The 24,359-nt window shown below is 36.8% G+C and overlaps 1 protein-coding gene and 1 long non-coding RNA gene across 2 annotated transcripts; both read right to left on the bottom strand.

Annotated features, from left to right (window-relative positions):
* Positions 1 to 12,677: 12,677 nt before the first annotated feature.
* Positions 12,678 to 13,880, bottom strand: LOC149772016 (uncharacterized). Its single transcript, XM_089947964.1, has one exon. The coding sequence runs from the start codon at positions 13,878 to 13,880 to the stop codon at positions 12,678 to 12,680; it is 1,203 nt and encodes a 400-aa protein (XP_089804090.1).
* A 6,323-nt stretch (positions 13,881 to 20,203) lies between these two features.
* On the bottom strand, positions 20,204 to 23,877 carry LOC149772015 (uncharacterized). The gene is made up of 2 exons (XR_016418037.1): positions 23,167 to 23,877; positions 20,204 to 20,855 (listed from the first exon to the last, which is right to left on the bottom strand). It is a non-coding gene; the product is annotated as an uncharacterized LOC149772015 (long non-coding RNA).
* Positions 23,878 to 24,359: the final 482 nt, after the last annotated feature.

Raw genomic sequence — 24,359 nt, 5'->3', positions numbered from 1 at the left:
AGGTGACAAAGGACTTTATCTTGCCTACTCACGCTTCTGAAAGAAGTTTAGAGGAGGTGCTATTTCAAGAGCATGATGCAAATTTATTTCCGGTTGCATAAAGTAGTAACATATTGTCGACTGCAGAAAGTAATTATTGTTAGTCTCTGCGAAAGAATGCTTGGAAATTATTTTGGGAATATCGAAATTCCAACGATGCTTGTATGGAGAAAAAAATATTATTTTCTAAACTGAAAACCGACCACTTGCCTATTTAGCCTAAGCTAAATTAACAATTGAACGGTTCATGAGATGATCATGTTTTGTTCAGAAGTACCAGGTCCAGGAAAGTTATATTAATGGTAATAAAAATGTAAAGGCGGATTGATTAAGTGGTATAGGGACATGCAAGATAAAGGGTTTTCTTGAAGACTCGGGTTTCAGCTCCAAATTTTTGGAGGGTACCAATTCATGATTTTGCACTCCAAAATGGAGGTGAATTTTTCTTTTTTCTTATTATGTATTGTCATAATTAACATGTATGAACTTAATGCTTCAGAAATGTAATAGACGGAAAGTCGAATGAGTGAGCATTGCTGTAAAAAACAGTTTCGCGACGACCTTAAAATTAATACGAACGAATCGAGATAAACTGGAAATAATAGGAATTTAAAAACCTTTGAAGCCAAAACGTTTTGCACAAGAGATGCATGCTTAAGACCGTGCAACATAAGAAGCCACATTATTGGCAATGGGTGAAATTATAGATATATTGTATAGTCTTTGTAAACACGTGGTTTGGCGATTTCTTGCAATATGCAAGGCATTATTGATAGATGTGACGTGTACATCGTACAAGTAAAACAAGGTGAGAAATGAAATACGCAAGAACAAATTCCACTTAGATAAAGCTATAAAGAAACTGAGGTACACCACTGAAAGTTATTTGTGTACGGTACGTGTGATCGTATCTAACGCAGATTTCACAATTAGGGTCGCACAATATTAGACATTGCCAAACTTTATGATATGATGTGTATGTGTGCAATGGAGAAACTAACTGCTACTGCAGTAATTGACGTGTAGATTAAAATAATATAATGTATCACATTTTCATCTGCATTAACTTTAAAAAATACATACAAGTTTATGTCCCCTTAAAAATATTTACGTTAATTACATTTTTTCATCACTTTAACCGTCCATTATGCAATGTTACATGTAGACTAAAACCAGCAATTCAAAGTATATATTTTAAGATATTGGTTGTAGAATGTGGCATCGTGTGCTTCGTACAGCCGGCGTAAAAACAGTTGGTCAATGGTAAAATAAAACATGTGGTTAGTTCTAGTTCCTAAGAAAAAGGATATGCATGTTTTTTGGGTCGCAAGTATGAAACAGGCTGGCGTAGCATTATTTGCCTATTGGATATGGGGGTGGGTATTACAGCAAAATCTCTCTCTCTCTCTCTCTCTCTCTCTCTCTCTCTCATATTGAAACTTACTAGTTTGTATTTTTGTGAACACCCAGATAGTCTCAGCATTCTTTAATCTCTTGCAATACACGTACATGAATTTTGAAAGAATAAAACTAAAAAGAATCTGAGTAAGATAGAGCTTGAAAAAGGTATACCCTCAAAAGCAACATAATAATTCGCCCACTGTGTCAAAAGCGATTGACGTTTTTCATGCGGTCAGTTACAAAGATGTTCAAGAGCAGTGTAATTAGACAATGACTTGGACCATAAGTATAAGAACGGCATCCGAACCCAATTTATTTTGCAATACTTCGGAACTCACAAAAGAATTTACCTACGGGCTGTCGGGTCAGCTAGCAGCGGATGTTAACACAGGTAACAATTTAGTTCGACTTGTCAATGAATATCTGATCAAACGTGGTGTTACTAAACCCTGGTATGAATTGTCATGTAATATTGGTAATGAAAGAGTATAAATTCCAATTTGTAATCAACCTGATGTATCACAACACCTCAAGGCCAGTTTGGAATAATCGTATTATTATTCGAAAATGTTCACGCGTTTACTGCAGTGCCAGATTATAAACCTGACCTGTATCGTTTCTTCAATGGCAAAGTGGAATCCAATGATATATCCACCCTATTTAAGTTCACCATAGAATACATTAAACCAACATTGATTCAGCTGAGAAAATACAGATCTCGACTGTAATCGAACAAGGCCGCACGTGTTCGAGTAAACGGTATTGGGCAAACACGATAGATGAAAAGATGCTGGCGTTATTAACGTGTTTTGAACGAGAGGGCTCCAAACCACCAGAACGCACAATCACATGCTACTTAAGTATACCCGAGGAAGAGGTTTTTATAGCTGCATGATAATTTCGCCAGTAAAAAGGAATAATTGGCTAGAAATGAGCGTTAGTCTTGCGCCTAAGGGTGCTGATGAGACCGTACAAAGCCTGTCTGTCGTGCAACTGAAATATGAGATTTTATTTTTTTTACAGAAGAACAATGACGGACCCCAGTCTTGGAAACATGAAAACAAAATCGAAGCGGATCAACAACTGCGAGATCAAAATACCAAGAGAACCTCGCTAATCGTAAGTGCAGAACAAAGTGTTGTCGTAGCTGTTATTTGATATCTTGCTTCGGTCGCAAATCTCGGTCTCAGTGTGACTGGAAAAACGACATTAACTATTTTAGGTGCACATATCGGTAGTGTTGTTGGAGCTATATCGATAGTAAATGTTGTCCTTGATGTATATGTAAATTATTTTGATGCGACTGATCCGAACTGCTTGGTGCTGCACAGAGCAACCTCAACACAATCAGTGAAATGTAAATGGTAGCAATCGACGATAAAACAGTCAGAGAGACTGAGTTTGAGATTGTGCTACCGAAAAACAAAATCACAGAATGTTACGAGCACAAGTACGAAACAACGGAAATTTACAGGCAGACAAAATAAACTAAAGAACAATCTTTCTGACGCTTGCGTATATTGATCGCTACAATGGGCATGTCTATCTGAGAACATCGCTCTGCGGGATAGTTTTGTCGTTTCTACAATTTCTCCAGAGTAGAGTAATATTAGTATATGACTGTCATCATTGACCCTCTTTGCGGGCTTTTTAGTCTACAATGAATGCTTTGGTAAACTAAAATCTGAATTTGGTGTTTTAGAGGGACTGATTAAAACGATTTTTGAAAGGTAAGACGAATCCAGCCTTACAGAAGTCAGCGGACAAAAATCGGTGGGAAATGTTACGTTGAAAATTGCATCAGAAAAATAAACTGTTGGACTCTTCCTGACAATTATAGAACTTCATGACTATAGGGTATTATTAATTAAGTATTAATTTGCTCCAGAGAGCTTTGCACTAACTACTTTGCTTAATAAATATACCTTGATCTCTGCTTTATATATCGTCAAATGATGAAGCATTCACTATCAAAACTGGGACCTCGTAACTGTCGTGCTCCACATAATTGAAGAGTGATAACTCTTCCGGACAAGTAACGGAGTTATGAAATAACATATAGTGAAATATATTCTCATCTTAGTATTAGTAATAAATAAAATGGATACAATTCAGAACAGAATTACTGCAGCAAATCGCATTAATATAACTTGTCACTGGAAGCTACGAGAGCACGTCCGAGAAAGATGTTTAAGTTGTACAGTGTTATTTTCTCTTCGGATTTTCGCCAATTATTGAACAAGGAGGTTTGACATCAATTACGCCCGCAGCGCCTGTGTATCTGCCGGGTTAAGAAATAACATACAGTGAAATATATGAATGGCATAAGCAGTATGATTGTAGCGATATTGATAATTTCACAACAATGGAGCTCAATGAATATTTCCAGTTGTTATTTGCGAACAATCAATGCAGCGAAATATGTAGTTGTTAATGAATAACATACATGCTACAGCCCTATCACACAGTTTATAAATGACAAACGTAAATGGCGCAGGTAGCGCGGCTTGCAATATTAGAAGCATTAAACCATTATTAATTTAACACCATGATTTTACGTCTTGAATTCCCTACATGGTAGTGCAATGGGTAGCCTAATACAGGTCAATGGCACATAATCAAATTTTGTATTAGTCTCTCTCTCTCTCTCTCTCTCTCTCTCTCTCTCTCTCTCTCTCTCTCAAACACACAGTATCGGTCATTTCTCGTGGACATGAGCCTTCGTACGTAGCATACATACACCTCTACACGGTAATGCACTGTCATATCATACATAGTTTCTACAAAATATTTTGACTTAAATCAGACCATACAGACGTTCATTTCTTTAATTACAAATATGCACAATTCAAACAAGCATATCAATGAAGAGAGATAACTCCATCAGACTTAAATCGCGGTGAAGTAGTAGCATATGACATCAAGTCGAGAAGAGCTTTAGAAGACCAGTAGCTACAACCCTTGCACATTCGATTAGAGTTAGTACTTGGTTGCCATGCGATTGTTGCTACGGAAAAATGTTCATATCCACGAAGAACGCACCTCCTCCTCATAAAATAATCGAAAGTAACACATTTTGCAAACTACAAGCGATTGCGAGTAGTATACATAGTCCCGTTACCGAACACCTCCTATCATTGTTGTAACACCACGTAAAGGGATACATAAACACCATGAAACAATAAAAATCATTAGAGCGCTCATATGCTTCAGTTTTTACATCCGGTTTGGGGATACAAATAATCAATTGATCACATATATTCTTGTTTATCATACACTTTTATACGTATTCAGAATAATACAAATCAAAGAAAATATCAGAGCCGTCATACACTCGTATTTTATAAAATGTTTAAAAGTTCACTTTACCAGTTAAACAGTGAAGACATTTAGAGAAACACAGTGACGGTGAGAGCACAAGATAATTAGTTGTGAACTTTCAAACATTTTGCTATTTTTTCATATTAACTTTTAAAGAACCATATATAATATCACAGACCTGTATTGCATTGAATTTACGTAATATCATTGGAGTGATAGAAACAGTTCAGGTTTATAAAATGAAAGCAACAGCCTCTGTAACAAAACCTTTTCTTACAAGTTTGGACAGGATACGGGTGTGGTCAAACCTAATTATGTTTGAAAACACCATTAAGAATTATTGATATACTAATTTGTTGATATAAAACCTTCATAGCTGCAACATCATTAAAGGGTATGTCCCAATGCAAAAAAAGGTCAAATGCAGTAGTCGACAAGCTATTGACAAGCTGGATGAGCTATCGGGCCTATTCTGTGTTCAGGAACAAGCAGGGAAATAAACAAGACATAAAGCAACTAAAGTGCATTGAATTGTAAATACTAATTAATTGAACAGACTACCTACTTGTTACAGAAACCAGCGAGAAACGATTTCCATATAGAACAGTCCATGTCAGTCACCTTGATGATCCGTGGCAAACAGATGTTGTTCCCAAGCAACCATATAAGCACAATGACTGATATAAAAATAGTTAGGCAGTGATATATATTTGATTTATTTATTCCTGAGCTAAAATGTGATAGCTATTGCATTGGTATCCATCCTCATTGGAAATAATTTCCATGATTCAAATCCAGAAAGGATTAGTTGATGCAGGAAACGGAACGTTATATAATATAGCGTACAGGTACTTCGTTTAAAATTAAGCCAAAATTTCGGTTTACGTTTGGTTAAATTTTATTGATGCCTAGAGTAATGCACATCGTCGTTGATTAGATTCGACTCCGATTAGAGCAAGAAAGGCAAAAAATACATTCCAATGTTATGAGCCACCCTATTATGTGAAGGTATTATTTGTAATAATTAAATATAATACCTGTCAAATAAGCTAAACTTGCAAAGTGCCGTGCATGACATAAAGCGGACATGTTTCAAAAAGAGTTGTCTTTGACTAATGGAATAACATCCACACAATGATTTTTTTAAACTGTCGAAAGATACATAGCATGTACGCGAGAAACGGAAAATATATGATGAATCATTGAGCAGTAAAGAAACGGGTAAAACATTACGACACTCAAGTAAGTAATCTGCCAATATAACATCTCTGCAACCGAAGTGGCGGAGGTATGTTACAAAGATGGAAGTAAAAAGATGTATAACATATTTCGAGCGTTTGAAAAATAACGAATTTATTGGACGTGAAAAATGTGGGGAAATAACAACGAATTATAGCAAGAAACTGTCCAAACATCCGATTTTATTTTTAGTACAATGGTCTAAAAAAAAATAAGAAAGTGTATCGAAAATCATCACGTCAATGTAGTCAATAGCTGCAGTTCGAAGCCTGTTTGATAATCTCTGATGTTGTAAAAAAAAGATACTGTAGAGAACAAAATAAATATGTGTGTACATATGTATGCAAAGAAGAAGGATTATGCTCATTAAGTTCCTACTGTCAGATCCAGCAGTGCGATCCGATGCTTAGACATTCAAAAAATGCGCCATAATTTATAACATGTCAGCAACAATGTTGCCAATACATTTTAATATAAGGAAACGATACTATATATTTGATTTAACTGTATCAGAGGCGATGAACTTCCCTCTTTCACGTTTTGCAAAAACACGTTATGAATTCTTTTTCGACGACGAACTTTTGAAGAAATACCTGACCTGCAGTGACAAGCTTCGCAAAAAATTAAGTTCTGGTATATACTTTCTTTACGCTATTACTCATCATCATCGTCATCGTCGTCGTCGTCATCGTCATCGTCATCATCGTCATCAAACCTTTAACCCAAGACGTCGTTGGGCACCACAGTTGACTTTGCAACCAATTCACTCAATCTTTCCCTGTTCCTTCCTGCCCTTTGGAAATCTCCAAATACTATGCCTGTCCACTTCTTAATGTTCCCTTTCCACCTCTTTTCATGTCTGCCTCTTCTTTTGTACCCTCACATTGTGCCTAGCAAGATTGTTTTCAAAAGTCCAGATGATCTTTAGACATGACCGTACCACTTCAATTTACGCCTTTTTACAGTGGCCAAGAGGTCTTCACAGGATCCGATGGCTAGTTGGCTCATGTTGTGGATGTCTTTGTTGGTAACATGGTCAATGTATGACATGCCCAAGATCCAGTTGTTTTTTAAAAGACAGCGTTTCCACTGCAACACCACTTCATCTACATTAGGCTAACCGAACAAAATGATTACCAATATTTGTTAGACCTTTTTATATTATCATCTTGCTGATCATTTTCGTCTCCTAATGAAGTCCTTCGTCCTCTTGGATCACCCCCACCCCCTCCTAAACTTTGTACATAATTTGCTAAAGATGGTAATATAGTAAATAATGTCACGCCACCATCAATGCCTAATAATGTTATTATAATTTTTCAAATAGTTCATATTATCTGCTGTATTTACAATTGAAGAATTTACAGATATGACGATTGCAGGAAAGAACGTGAGAAATCATTCATTGAAAGAGTGCTGATACGAATGAATCATCAGTAGCCATGCTCTGAAAAAAATTACAAACAGTGATTTAAAAATAGTGATTTGTACAGGAATGTTGGCTTCTGACACTTTCTGCTATAAATTTCACTAACGGAAATAGACATTAATTTATTCAAACACGATTTCGGATCTTTTAGGATATTTAGTGTTTGAAGTTAACGTTTCTAATTTTGCAGGGCATTCTTTTCTCAGAATACCCATGGGTACACCAATCAGAATTGCTAAATTTGCTATAATCCAATATTCTCTGTTAAGTTTTAAAAGGAGCAGCTATTTTTCACATAACAAAAACAAAATTAGATTGTGTGTACTTAACGTTCCCTGTATATGGTGGTTAGAAGCATAATTGACGTTCCGTGTCTATGGCGGTTAGAAGCATACCTGACGTTATGTGTCTATGGTGGTTAGAAACATACTTGAAGTTCCGTGTCTAGGGTGGTTGGAAGCATACTTGACGTTCCGTGTCTATGGTGGTTAGATGCATACTGGACGTTCAGTGTCTATGGCGATTAGATGCATACTTAACGTTCCGTGTCTATGGCGGATAGAAGCATACTTGAAGTTCCGTGTATATGGTGGTTAGAATCATAACTGACGTTCCGTATATATGGTGGTTAGAAGCATAATTGACGATCCGTGTCTATGGCGGTTAGATGCATACTTGAATTTCCGTATCTATGGTGGTTAGAATCATGACTGATGTTCTGTTTCTATTGCGGTTAGATGCATACTTGACGTTCCGTATATATGGCGGTTAGAAGCATACTTGACGTTCCGTGTCTATGACGGTTAGATGTATACTTGACGTTCCGTGTCTATGACGGTTAGAAGCATACTTGACGTTATGTGTATATGGTGGTCAGAAGCATATCTGACGTTCCTTGTTTATGGTGGTTAGATGCATACTTTGGGTTTTTGGACTAAATGAATAACACAAACACAGTGTGAGCAAGATGGAAATTTATTAAATGAATTAATAATAAAAAAGATATATGATGTAAAAATATTATGATTCTCTCGCGCTCTCAATATAAGACTGACCCAAATCACTCTACACAACATTCACACATTTAAAATAAACCAAAATATTAAATCAATAAGAAGTACAGATCCAAGAAACCTCATGGACTGTAGATACGCTTCAAACAATATTTTACACTACAAGAGAGATTCGCATAATCTCGAATATGAACTCCTTTTAAGATTCAAAATAATCTTATGAACACAACTAAGATTCAAAATGACCTTATGAACACAACTAACACTCAAAATAATCCTATGAAAACAACTAAGATTCAAAATAATCTTATGAACCGAAAAATGCCATTGGAACAATAATTGAACGAAACGTAAGCTTCTAGACCCCTTGTTAAGTCGCCCGATTGCTTGGGTTGGCCCACACTTTTATCGGCCGATCACATCCTTTATGGATCCACCACATTTACAGTCGTACGTATACACGTACAGACAGCATACAGCACCCTTTTGAATTTGCTACGTCTACGTCCGTGGCACAGACATACGTACATACATACATAAGTATCGATAGCACGCAGCCAAATACTCTGGAAACTCCAGACAGCTCTAAACAACTTTAGACAGCTTAAGACAGCTTCAGACAGCTCTAGTCATATTCACAGTCACAATCACAGTGACAGTCACAATCAGAACGACAGTCACAATCAGCTACAATTAAACCAAATTGGTCATAATAATAGTTTCTGTATAATCTCTAGATCTAATAGTGACTTGTAATTCAAAGTTCAAATCTGCGTTGTAATAAATGCATTATTACGCTATAAGACATTACAAACCGAATAAGCTTCGCATATCAAATGAAATGTAAATTTAACACTTACCCCTATGGCTGGAGAACAATGGAGAGTGTACACTCCTTGACGTGATCCAAAACGACCAGTGTCGGTTTTAGAAATTGATCTTACTTAAATCCATAGGAAAGTGAGCAAAAGTCAGGGTAAAATATCCGTGTATATCATGTTATTAATGTTCCTGCGTCACAAGTAATTTCTGGCGAGGTACATGTTAATACAGTCGCTTACCTGGAAAAACAGGTATTCACCCTAGATAACGTTGTACGCATGTACAACGAGAAATAGTCAAATAATTCTAAGGCAAAACCAAGTTATTTCGTTGCCTAATTATGTGACAATACCTCTCCCCAAGAGAAAAACAAATGTACACATTTCCTTTTTTAAAAACCCTCACAGAATAAAATAAAAATAACTACTAATGATATGTTACAATATTTACACCGGTTATACTGCAATCTGGATTTTCTATGCTAGGTAAAAAAAAAATCAAAATTTCAAATCATGCCCTACTCAAGTAGTCGCCTCTATATTTTCATCTCCTCTTATTGCCTCTACATGGAAGCGATAAGGATGTAGTGTCAGCACCCAACGCATCAATCGAGCGTTAGCGACATTGACCTTGTTTAAACACAATAAGGGTTGGTGATCAGTCTCGAGAACGAAGTCTCTCCCAAAAAGATACGCATGATACTTCCCAATTCCCCACACTACGGCCAAACACACTTTCTCAATGAAGGAATAGTTTTTCTCCCTGGGTAGCAATTTCCTACTCGAGTAAGCTACGGGTAATTTATTGTTATCTTGCTCTTGCAGTAAAACTGCTCCCAACCCAGTTTCAAAGGCATCTGTTCTTAAAATAAAGGGTTTGCTAACATCTGGTAACTTTAATAAGGTGCACTTTTTGTTTCTCTTTCAGCGCGCAAAAAGCTCTATCTTCTGGCGGTCCCTACTCTGCTTTGTTGGGTTGCCCCTTCTTTGTCAGATCAGACAGTGGGATAGCAATGGCTGCAAAGTTTGGTATAAACTTTCTATAGAACCCTACTAGACCTATAAATGAATGAACTTGCGTTTTGTTATCCGGCTTAGGTGCGTTCCTAATCGCTTCCACTTGCTTGGGGTGAGGTTTCAACTGACCCGAACCACTGACCCTATGACCCAAACAATCTAAATCTGTACAACCAATACTGCATTTAGTGGGTCTCACTGTGAGGTTGGCTCTGCGGTGTCTGTCGAAGAGTTCCGTCCATCACGGACACGTGCTCACTCCAAGTATTGGTGTACACAAATATGTCATCTGCAAAGCTATCAACGCTTGCTAAAACTCTTATCAACTTGCGCATCAAACGACAGCAAGTGGCACTGGCACCTACTAACCCGAATGGCATTACCATGAATTGATATAATCCTTTCTGGGTCGCAAATGCTGTTAATGTACGGGACTCTTGAACAATGGGAACCTGCCAATATCCCTTGGACAGATCTAATTTGGAAATCCATCGGATGCCCGACAACTTCGCAAATAGACCCTCCATATCTGGCATTGGTTCTGCATCGAACACCGTGATTTTATTTAACTGTCGAAAGTCGATACAGAATCGGTTCGTCCCATATTTTTTGTGACTAGCACTAAGGGAGAAGAATTTGGCGAGTTGGAAGGTTCAATCACCCCCCAGATCTAACATTTTACTCACCTCTTCGTCCACAGCTTCTTGTGTGTTGTATAGTACCGGATAACCTTTGATTCTAATGGGGTCAGGTGTAATTTTGAGGTCTACCAAGGTTGTACAACCGGGTCTGTCGGTGAATACATCCGAGTATTTAACCAAAAGTGCATTAATTTGGTCTTTGGTCAACTCTGCACTCAATCGACTTGATCTCCCCCTTCCCTTGCAACACCCAAGGAACACTCAATGAAAACCTCGTGTTCTGATTCTCCCACGTCGTCGTCGATGACTGCCGTATAAACGACATTCAAGACCCCTTTTTCTACATTGTCGCTCTGTCTCTTGAGGTACAACTTAAGCATGTTAGCATGGAATGTCTTTAAATTACCGTCTATGTCAATTGTATAGTCCATGTCATTCTTGGCCTCTCTAACTTCGTAGGGATCTTTCCACTGGACTAGTAACGTATTTGTGCTAGTAGGAAGAAGCAATACAACCTGATCTCCTACAAGAAATGTCCCATTTCGTGCTCTGCGGTTATAATACTTGGCATAGCTGCGTCCCGCTTTCATTAATTCGTCACGTGCCATCTGGCATGCACTTTCCAGTTTCTCTCGCAGATCTAATACGTACTGGTAGGTAGTTTTTATTTCCTCGCTCGCGACGTCACCTGTCCATAGTTGGCGTAGTATCCGCATCGGGCCTCGAACTGTTCTTCCGTACAGCAATTCGAAGGGTGAAAACCCTAAACTTTATTGCGGTACTTCACGTTACGCGAACAGAACCACGTTCAAATAGCGGTCTCAGTCCTGTCGACGTTCCGCGCACATCTTTCGTAGCATATGCTTTAGGGTACCATTAAATATATCCACCAGTCCATTGCACATCGGATGGTATGGGGTAGTATTTAGCTGTTTGATTGATAACAGCACACTTATTTCACCCATGAGGTCAGAAGTGAATTGGGCACCACAGTCCGTAAGGATTTCTTCTTGCACCCCTACCCTATTGAAGATGTCAACCAATGCTTCAGCCACCCGTTCCGTTTCAATAGTTGGTAACGCTACGGATTCGGGATATCTGGTTGGATAATCCATAAGAGTAAGAATATACCGGTTCTTCCTTTCGGTAACTGGTTGTATTGGACCTACAATATCCACCGCCACTCTTTTAAACGGTGTATCTATTAATGGCATCTGTCCTAAGGGAACCCTTGTGACTCTTCCCTTACATACGGTTTTCTGGCATACGTCACAAGACCTACAGAACCGTGTGACATCGCCATTAACACCAGGCCAGTAAAATTCATCGACTACACTGCTGGTGGTCTTCGCCTTGCCTAGGTGACATGCCATGCTAGACTCATGGGCCACCTTAAGTACTTGAGATCTGTATCTCTGGGGTACGACCACTTGCCAATACCTCTTACCCTCCGGAGTGATAAACTCCCTATGACTTAGCAAGTTCCTATGAACGAATCTAGAGCTGCCCCCAACCTTGCAGTGTCTAATTGCACCGGACGCTATTTTCTCAATAACAGTTTTGATGGATTCGTCAAGTTCTTGTTCTCGTTTGAATTCATCACACGAAATTTCGGAGATCTATTCATTATTAATTTCTGAAACGCGTTTTTCTCTCGTCTGGTTTGCGCTCGCGTTTCGACTGCCTGGGCCAAAGGTATCCTGAAATCTGCCATGAATGGAAGACGGGAACCTTCAACATTACCGATAGTCAGATCTTAAATAGGGTTTTCCATACAAAGGGCATCTACAGTTCCGGTTAGGAAAGGTGTTTCTACCGTGATCCTTGCTACGGGAATGCGACCGATCGTCTGATCGAGAAGCATACATGGGGACTCTGACCCGAGCATTTGGTTATCCTGCACGAGACTATGTTTAATCACTACACCCGTGCAACCAGTGTCACGTAATGCTACGACTTCTCGACCGTTCACGAAACCTCTCGGGGTTGGTACTCGCGCATCGGGGAAAAGACACGTGCCAAGTGTATGAATACCTGGTTCTACCTGCCCCAGATTATCAGATATAATTTTTCTCCGTATAGCCACTGCTACCTTATGCACGAGTCCCTTTCTTTTAGGACATTTTCCTTGAACATGACCCCATTCCTCACACAAGTAACATTGTATACCCTGACGACCTGTATCCCTAACTGACCTACTAGCCTCAGCTGATTTCGCAAGCTCCCTAGGCATCGGTCTCGTAGACTGGTTTCCAGACTTAAAATCTTTTGAAACCATGTTCTGGGTTCCCCCATGAGCCTCGGTATAGAAATAGGCTTGTTTAGCCATATCCTGTACGTTTGAATAGACTTTCTCTTTCAGAAACTGACTTAGTTCCCGCCCAACTTTGTTCAACAATTGACCTCTGAGCAAGAAATCAGTCAACCCTTCAAACGTTTTCACCGCTTTGCTACATTCAATCAACCGCTGAAAATAGCTCGCTATTCTAGCGATGAACTGATCAAAGGTTTCTCCCTTTTGGCGCTTGCTATACCTGAACATTTTACGGAAACCCTGTTCAGTCAGCTCGTACCTTTTTAGAAGTGCTTCCTTCAGGACGTCGTATTTGAACACATCCTCTCTAGGAAGTCGCGAGTACACATCCAGCGCTTTACCTTTTAATAAAGCACTGAGATGCAGTGCCCAGTCATTTCGACTCCTCTTCTGATTCTCGGCATACCGCTCAAACCGATGAAGATAACTATTCATGTTATATTTTTCATCGTCAAAGGGGGTTAATTTGGGACCCTTGAATTTACTAGAGACAGAATCGTGTTCTCCTTTTCTAGCTGTTGCTAACTCTACCTTACGTTCATGATCTCGTTGCCTCAATCTTTCTTCTACCTCCAAACCTTCTAACCTTGCTTGTTTTTCTAACTCTATCTTCTCCCTCTCAGCTCCACTTTCCCATTCTATCATTTTCTTTTCGGCCTGTTTTTCTAGTTCTATCTTATCCTTCTCTAATTCTGTTTGCCTTTCCTCTGTTTCCCTTTTTCCCGTTCAAGTTGTTTGGTCATTTCCATCTCCTTTACCCTTCCATCCCTCACCCGGGCCTGTTCTTCCCTTTCTAGTTTCCTCGCCCTTACCCTTTCATCCCTCTCCCGGGCTTGTTCTTCCTTTTCCAATTCCCTCGCCTTTACCTTTTCATTCCTCTCCCGGGCTTGTTCTTCCTTAATAATTTCCCTTAAACTTTCTCCCTCATACCCAAGTTCTGCAGTGTGGCAGTTTACAGTGATGTCTACCACTGAGGCATCATGCCTCAGACATGTAGCGTGATGTCCCACCCAGTCACATTATCCTGACACCAGGCCGACCAGTCCTAAAACTAACCTCTTAATGCTGAGTGCCATGTTTGGAAGCTATTTGTACCAATTTGTATAAGTCTTAGGCATGACTCGGCCCGGGTTCGACAGGAGACCTGTCGCATCCTAGGCGGACGCTCTAACCAATGAGGCCAACAGAGCGGTAAGGGAAATCTAAAATGTTAGTAGGTAGTTATTTGGATCCAAGACAACTCACTTTAAACTTATATGATTCCCTTTGTAGCCAGACTATCACGTTCGCATTGTTCCATGCAAGAGTTAAAGTCATTTAAAACAAACATGCTCCCTCCCCCAAAACTATCTGGATTTATCTATAAATCACTGCCGTCTTTGTCATTTTGCAACTTGTAATCTCTTTTCTGAGAATGTGTTAGAGTTGTTAAGACCACCATTAGCTTATCCTCTATACGAGAACACTTGTGGACCACTCATATTTAAAATAATTCGCGATACGTATATATATATATATATATATATATATATATATATATATATATATATATATATATATATATATATATATATATAACCAGTCTTCGCCAAGCCTGGCATTTAAGAATACCACAGGCATAAATCAAACACTTATTTATAAGTAGTATCGATTAGATATTTTTTGTGGTGTTTTTTATTTTTTTGTGGTGTTTTTTCGTTTTGTTTGGAGGTTTTTTTCATAAACCAATGACCTAAACTCCACGAAACAATTATAGCTTAGTATACACTTGTGTAACCGACCAGTACCAAACCATATTTTATTTTTTTAAAAAAACAAACAGCTAAAGACGAAAATATAATCTCAGGCCGTATGCAATTAAGCTCAAGCCACCACATCTGTGTTTTAAAACAAATAAATTAAAAAACATTAATACAAGAGGCTGTAACGCTGTATAAAGTATCAAGCTCTACAGCCGTCTCACCTGGAAGTATGCCACGAATACCACACAGATCTGTTTATGATTAAAACCATGAACTAGAGCAATTGACAGATTGTATTTGCCACCAGCTCTGGGGTTATGAGTTGAAATATAAGGATCAAAAGTTGTTAAGTAGTACCTCTTGCCAACCCTTTCTCCGTATTTTCTACCGTTAAATCAAGAGATGTATTTTATGATACTTATAGCTGTAACACAACATATATTGTTACACCGCTCTTAATAATCAGCCCTTTCAGCCATACTAACGACTGATTCAAGGTTATAAATATATAATCTCAACATGCAAATCTATTAAACGTCCAACTAATTAATTTTAAACAGTTACCAACACCTTTTATTGAACGTCACAACTTTGACAGCTACCAAATCTATAGTTGCTATGAGTCAAGGAAACTGTTTTAAAACACAAGCATTGCCTTTTGAATGATACTTCGTACATCTAAATAGCCGTACTCGTTCTTAGATCGGATTACATGCGATCGATCTCCTATCCGGGACCTGTTTGGACGACGACTACAACCCATCAATCAATATGTTAGTCATCACTACACAGTATACATAAGAAGATATACTACAAAACTTCTAGGACCAGAGCAGAGACGGAAGTTAAACAAGACAGACTGGAAAATGTTTCAGTTCCTTAAGAATCAAATTCGATAGCTGATAGTTTTACAACGTAGCTGATCAAACACCCTTATTTACAACTAAATCCTTGATGATCCTGGGTATACAATGCCAGCAAGTTTCGTCTATTCCTAGACATGTCAACAACCATTATTTGATCATCCTTGCAAAGTCGGCACCAGGAAACGGAGAAAGGTCCTGTAATATTTCAGTGTCGATCCAGTAACTGAAAAATCTCAATAAATACCTTATATACCGAACCAAACACATCGGGAGGAAAACTAGGATATAATAATAATAATAATAATAATAATAATAATAATAATAATAATGATAATAATAACAATAATAATAATAATTGAGTACAGCGCCTATATTAGATAACAAATAAAATATAGATAAGGACAATATTATGACAACAAACACCATCAAATTACCAAACTGATAATAATCAAAGGAGACGAAATATACGCTTTTTAAGTGCACTCTTTAATGAGATCACATTTACCTTGTGTTTAACATCTATTTGCAATTCTTTCCTCAAAGCTGGGCCCTGGTTCCCGGTCTCTCAAATTCTTCCAGACTGCATATCTTGTTTAACGAGACAAATGTCTTCTTAATTTCCACGAAGTCCCTCAGACTTACCTTCCCGCAGATAAAACTGGGCTGCCAAATTTCGCAAGGGGAATTACTTAAATCTTTGGATTTCATCTTGAAAACGAACCATCACGGTTAGCTTTGCCAATCATGATTAATTTACTCTAACCGAAACAATTATAACATTCCCATCCTATTCTCAGAGTGGAAAGGTTCAAAATCAGCAGATAGTAATCAATCTTATGGAACCATTTGGTACTTATTGAATTTACTGTATACGAAAGGGATAGGCGGGGAGAGAGAGAAGAGAGATTTACAATTAATAATGGCTGTTCAGTTACCACTTTAAATAAACTGAGATTAATAAGGTATTGTTGTACTGCAAGAAAGGAAGAAGCAACATTTAGTTTTCAGCTAAATGTCAAATTAATATGCAATATACCCAATTCTAAATTTGCCTCACTCATGAGAGAAGGGGGTTGGTGTGAAGCGCCACCGTTAATAACGAGCCCAACACTGCCTAAACGTTCTAAACCATACTTATATTTTGCATATTTAACCAGTTTTACATCAATAAATACAGAAGAGTGTATTGTATGTGCATTTAAAGGCAGAGATATATACCTTTATGCATATTTTCAGACGACTGTGAAATAAAGCTAAGGGAAACAATAATGGGAATCGATTTAGGGGGGATTTTCGTTCGCACAAATAGAAAAAGTAAACATAATTTGCCGTGCCTAGTTATCATTATCTTTTTTTTGCATAATTAATTTGAACATATTTGACGTTTAATGTCAAACTTAATCTCGCATGCAGTAGCATAGACCGATATTATTTCCCATAATTAAGCTAAATAATCGATATATATATATATATATATATATATATATATATATATATATATATATATATATATATATATAGATATATATATATATAGATAGTGTGTGTGTGTGTGCGAGAGAGAGAGAGGGAGAGAGAAATACATGTCCATGTGTACTAGTTTTACATACTGGTACACAAATATATAAATAACATAAATATTCAAATAATAGTGTGTGTATGTTTGTGAAAACTTATAGTATTTTTATATATTAATGACAGAAATACAAAATGGCAGACAAATGTGACAAGGCGTTTAGATTAATGATTTTGTGATCTTCGAGTTGATTAAAAGAGGTACGTGACTGAACATGACTTTATCAAAAGAAACAGATGAGGGAGACGAAGGAACGGAAAGAACCAGCGAGGTAGGTTGCCTATCTCGAGATCCCAAGCAACCTTTTGTCTTCAAATGCACATCGCATAGACTATACAAGACACGATACAAAAATGTGCACAGTTTCATGAATATGTGTGAAAGTTTAAGAAGTTATTGAACAAACAAAACAATGTGACAGATCCACATGCAGACGCTGATATGACATAACCAGTTTCGTTTAATATATCACACTAAAGTCATATCTATGTTACAGAAAACAACGGGACTGTGACGATTCATAGACGCACCAATAATCACGACATTTTGACAACGATACGATACGCCATTACAGTACCAAGATGATTCAACACATATACAAAACTTCACAATGTGCATTTATAGGTCGATGTCTTTAAGCGAACGCAAAACCATTAGAGAGCACACAAAAAGACGGACAGACAGGATGTATGATCGACCGCAATATATTCACACAAGAGCATCTATACGGACACAGAAATATAAATCAGACTTGAAATTTTAATATTAAAAATAATATGTGTTCAGTTGCAGTATTAGCACTAAATGACACAACGATGACAAATGTCACAATTTATTCCTTTCATTGGCAACAATGATTTCAGATTGGGTTTTACTAGTGGAAATAGAGTCGGTAAATGTAGCAAACGCAAGCAAATGTCATTTTGTGGCATTTACTTGTGTTTGCGATGTTAGGTACGCTATATGTCAGCACGTCGAATATAATTCCTTCCATTGTCAATCATTCAACCGTTATCAATTATGTTTTAACGTTCCGACCAGGAGACGGCAATACGTAGTGAAATCTAAAGTGTTACCTCCCCTGTAGGCAGAATTTTCTTATTTTCAACATTCATCTTATCTCTTGCCGCGTGTGATACCGTATCTGTAACGAATGTATGTTTTATTTTACGTACCTGATTCTGTTTTGTATTGTGTGCGTGTGCGCGGTATGTGTGTATACTTTATGTTGTGAGTTTATATGCCTCTGATAGGACTGTATAGTTGTCTGACACAAATTGCATTTTCATGAGCATGATATTTCTTATTATCTTGCAATATTCAATTCATGTAAATATGTCGAAGTCTACGTTATATAATGGTACATTACCCAGTATATCGCGTCAATAAAAATCATTTAAACAAATAAATTAACGAGGAGGAAAAAAGCTGCCACAGCTTTCATTATTAACAAGTTGTTAAATTATTCAATACAAGTCTGCTTTAAATACTTCATAAGTGAAATTCTTTTGAAGCAGTATTAATACTTTTGATTGGTGTTTATTTCTAGCATTTTTGAATAAGTACCTAGAAACAAGAATGTAAAAAGGGAAATGAATATGCATTAAATGCAAGTCATAATCAAAATGAAAGTTGATTGTACAATGTTTATTTAGGTTTCAAAACTAAACCAAGTCCTGTCATACTTTTCGTTGAACAAAGCAACCTATACGCCATCTTGTAATAATCTATTTCTTTGTTAAATTTGTCAAAACATCGTGCCATAAAAATTCTAATTTTGAATTGCAAAAGAAAGCAAACAGATATAACCAATTAGACAGCATCATCTAATGTGTTCTAATCATGTTGACGAATGTCTTCATTTCAGGAAGGAAAATAAACGACGAATATGCATATAGTTACGACGTTATCAATATTGTTCCCCTAGTCTTCGGACCCTTTGCGTCCATGACGTTTATTGGGGTCGGGTAAAAGGCATATGAAGAAGAACTGAAATTAAAAAGACTTGTATATATATATTGTCTGGATATAGTAGGTAAATAAGCCCCGCATACCAAAAGATTGTATACAAAAGCGACAAAGCCGTTTTATAGATATGGTCAATAAATTTCAAAATCAAGTCGATAATTTATCTATGCGTTTCTAGGTGACATAGAGTATATGGCCAATATATTGATCCACATATTGACACCTTTATTTAAGTTTACTTTCCAAAACATGACAAACATTGACCAATGAGTTAGTGTAAAGCAATTACATTTATATGAAAAAATAAAGAACACAATCATGTATATCTTGGTAAATGATATGCTGTGAGGATAGATATAAATAGATTGATATGTGACTAGAAGGATACGATTGATTGATTTAAGGACAGATATAGGTTGAGAAGAATACTGATTGAACATAAGTTATAACTGAGTTCAACGAGTATCAAACAGAAAAGAATCAAATACCCCGACTAAACTACTTCCCAAATATATCCACCATTAGTTTCCAAATGAAAAAGAAATGTGTGCTTTGAGAAGTTTTGACATTACTATTCGTCGTCTTCTATACTTCATTTACGAACGTTTTGCAATCAATATATCCATCTTAAAAATTATTTGGTAGAAATATAATTCAAGATCATCCTGAATATAGACTTTGAATCGTTTTAAAGTTTAAGGTAGCATAGAATGTTCAAGAAAACAAAAATGAGTGCGTAACTAATAATGTAGATATTTATAAGTAATACAAACCATTATATACTTGCTTGCATGTATATTAAATAGCAAAATAAAATTAATGGTTAGAGAACATTTTATTTTTGTATCAAATGTCTAAACATTTCTCGGACATATTCAAATTGTTTCCTAGCAACAAACTGTGCTTATATAATAAAAATGATAAATGTGTAATACATCATTTATATCCCTTTATATTAATAACGGAAGTCGTCATTTCAAGAAAGAATGCATAAAAGAAGATTGATTACACAGAAGCATCTGCATAACACATTACCGTTCTTATCATTCTACTCCATGTTTGCTTCGTGTATTTGGAACCTGGTCCAGGCCGAAGGCATTGTATACATTATAGTCACTCAATACGTCGTTGCAGGAGGGAGTGGAAGAAATACAAAGATTGATTATGTATAACTGTATTATTTAAACGTCATCGTTCGTATCATTTCAATCCTGATACACCTATCCATTCTTCTTTAAATACTTGGTGATTCGTCGAGGCCGAACGAATCCGGAAAAGAACTGCACCTGCATTCCAGGGTGCCACTAACTCGATAGCACGTGCCGCCCCAATCGCTACATTTCCCCCTTAGGTCCCCCTTGTCATAACAACGGCCAAACCTGTACCAGCACTGTCGCCCGTCCGTTCGAGCCATAAGGATACAGATGAGAATGACAGTAATGGAAGCAAACCTCATCTTGACTTTGATCTGAAATGAATATATTTTGCAATTTCCATCTCATAGAAATTTACTATAGTGTATAATCCTGTAAATAAAAGCACACCCATAACCTTCCCCTCCCTTTCCAGACCTCTCATCTAAAATGATTTAACTTTCAAAGAGCCTACATTTGCAATTGCCATTTACTAGATATTAGTGATTATACCACTACAGGTAAAGGGTCCCAAGTCTCAAGATGAGCTTTCTGTCTTGGAATTATTTTTTAACATCTGACTATATTTCCCGTCAAGTAATAAATATGAGCGGTCCATAATATGATGTGCGGCATGTATCAACTGCGCGCCAACGTTATTTTATAGGATGAGTTTTCAAACTGTTATTTCCCTCTTTTTCAGGAAGTCAAATACGATATTTATGCACCACGGAGTATCCACTCTCATTTGCAGGCATTAAGACGCATAGCAAACTATGCATTTAATATAATAACATACGTAATCTTTGGTGCGCGACGAATACAATGATGGTTATATTTCGGACTAGATTCGAAGTGCCACCAAAAATGTGCTAAAATCGGAAACAAAACTAAGGATACTAAGCTAAAGATGACTAAGAAATTGTGTTCCTCAATGACGTTGGGTGTTTCCAAACTCCTGCCTTCAAAAGCAGCTCGCCATCTGATAATGGTTATCGTGCATGATTTGTGCATATAAATCTCTAAATAACTGATTTTTTGTTTTGTCATTACGATTTAAACCAATCGGATTGGCATGGCCATTTTAAATTTCTGGGTTCATACCTGTATGAACCCAATCTTTTCAAAGTCACTCCTACCTGCTCTACTTTTCTGAACATAATACACGTTGACTATTATATTTAGAATAAAAGATCACTCAAACTCAGACATATTAAGCTATATTTAAATATGAACCAAATACTGGACCTTTTCCTAGATAAACGATATACTGAGCTATTTTTGTTTGCTAATGCTACAAGTAAAATACACTTTAAATGAATAAATAAGCATGGTCTGCCTTTATTTATTGATGTGAAAGACATGACGATACCGTAAGCAGGTCATCAGTGTGTTTATGTATTAATGCCTGATATCAAATGTATATACTGTTGCAATATGGAGATCTTAAATTTGTTTTGTAGAAGAAAAAAAATATAAATGTAAGAAAAGAGATAAACACTTTGTGGCCACAGGTGGATTCGAACTTACAACCTTCGCGTTAGAAGTGCAACGATTTAACCATTATGGGCTCAGCAAAACGTCTGACATATAAAGTTTAATATAATGTATAAAAAGCCTATATAGTCTTTTAGCGTAAGATTTATATTCATGAACCAAATACCTCGCCTCTTTTTCACATGAATGAGATATATTTGATAATGCTGCAAATGAGAAGCATTTTAAATGAATAAATAAACAGCGTCTGGTTACATATCTTTGATATGACGACACGACGCGTATACTGGGAAATCTCATTTTTCCACAGTGATTTGTATGCAGTCCTAAACACTGACGAGAATTAAAAATAAAATAGTGTTTGCCTGAGAAAACAAAACAACACAGTCTTTATGGGCGATGATTTCTATGATAAAAATATTGATTTCGATTTTGTAACTAAAAATGTGGCCTCATTTGCAATTGAGAATTGTGTGTGGCTTTAACAAGATAATGGTTTTCTATCATGCCAGAAAAAAAAGATTCAGTTCTAAAATCTTCGGAATTATTTCTCGAAAGCGCAAGAAATGTCTAAGATTAAAATTGGTTGTCTGCACTTATCGCATTGTTTCGCATTGTACAGATACAAAAACGTTCACACGTTATTGACAGATAGAATACATACAGATATACAGTCCGACACAGAAATTACCGGAGATATCTTCGAAGTCGTTTTCCTCCTGAATGATAGCAACATAAACTCTGTACTGAGCAACACTTCCAAAGCTCGTTAAGTAACAATCCATTTCATGTGTTTTTTCTGATATTAATGCTAATTGGCTTAAATTATAGTTCGGTATTCAATGTAATATTAAAAAAAGGTTTGACAAAAAGAAAGGAGAAATTAACACAGAAAATAATGGTCCAATGTAAGACAAATATGAATGCACAGAAATCAACTATGATTGCCGCATAACAGTTAATATAAAATAAGAAGACGTATTCTACAAGCATGCCAGAAAAGAATGATTCAGTTCTAAAATCTTGGAATTATTTCTCGAAAGCGCAAGAAATGTTTAACATTAAATTTGGTTGCCTGCACTTATTGCATTGTTTCGCATTGTACAGATACAAAAACGTTCAAACGTTATACACAGACATAATACATACCGATATACAGTCCGACACAGATATTACCGGAGATATCTTCGAAGTAGTTTACCTCCTAAATGGTAGCAATATAAACTCTGTACTTAGGAACACTTCCAAAGCTCGGTACCTATCAATCCATTTCATGTGTTTGTTCTGATATTATATGCTAATTGGCTTATAGTTCGGTTTATACATCAGTTATGATACTCTGTTCCTATAATGTTCATTCAGTAACTGATTTTTTATTTGTCTTGATTTACAGTTTACAATTTTGACTTGATTAGTGTATGGCAACAGTTTACGTGAATATTTCACAGGGCTTCGTCTAGGAACAATATTGTATAATAATGTTCTTCGTTAACATTCCCTAATGAAACTCTAGCAGATTAGTAGATAGCTATTTCGATCCGAGACAAATCAGTTCAAACTGATATGATCCTGTCTGAAACCAGGCTGTCACTTTTGTACTGTCATATGCAATCGTTGATGTTTTTTAAAACAAATATTCACCCGCCACAGCCACCACCACAATGTATCACTACATCATTAAGTCTTAGCCATTTTGCTATTTTTAATTTCACTTCTGGACCACTCATATTTAACGTAATTAGAAATTCTAGATGTACGGAAGACTGGTATGTAATCGTCGTCAAGAATTCCACAGGCATCAATTATAAACATTGTATTTATACGTCGTGCCGATTATATGCGTCATAGACCAGGCATTAATCGACATATTTTCTTCTATTCTCCATAAACCAACAGCCTACACTCCACAAAACAGGTATAGTGTTTTAAACACTTGTATATCAGACCAGTATCAAACCATTCTTTACCTGTTGTTACACAAGAAAACAGCTAAGGATGATAAACTCAAATTCGGTCGTATGCAACCTAGCCAAGCGCACCACATCACTGTTTGTAAGCAAGAAAAAAAGAATAAATACAAGACTTATAACTCGTACTATATAAAGTACTAAGCTTCACATGCCGCCACACCTGGACGGATGCCACGAATACCACAAAGCTCTGCTTATGATTAAAACCATCAACTATAGTAACTGGCAGGATGTATATGCCACCAGCTCTGAGATTATAAGTTTTCATATAAGGATCAGAAGTTTTTAGGTCTATCTCTTGCCACGCCTTTCTCAGAATTTTCTACTATTATTTCAAGAGTTGTTTTTATGATATATGTAGCAGTAACACAA

The sequence above is a fragment of the Sinohyriopsis cumingii genome, unplaced genomic scaffold, assembly GCF_028554795.1.
Source record: "Sinohyriopsis cumingii isolate HCF-2022 unplaced genomic scaffold, ASM2855479v2 utg001527l, whole genome shotgun sequence".
NCBI lineage: Eukaryota > Metazoa > Mollusca > Bivalvia > Unionida > Unionidae > Sinohyriopsis > Sinohyriopsis cumingii.
Note: the sequence above shows the minus strand (reverse complement) of the source record. Positions and strands in the feature narration are given on the sequence as shown.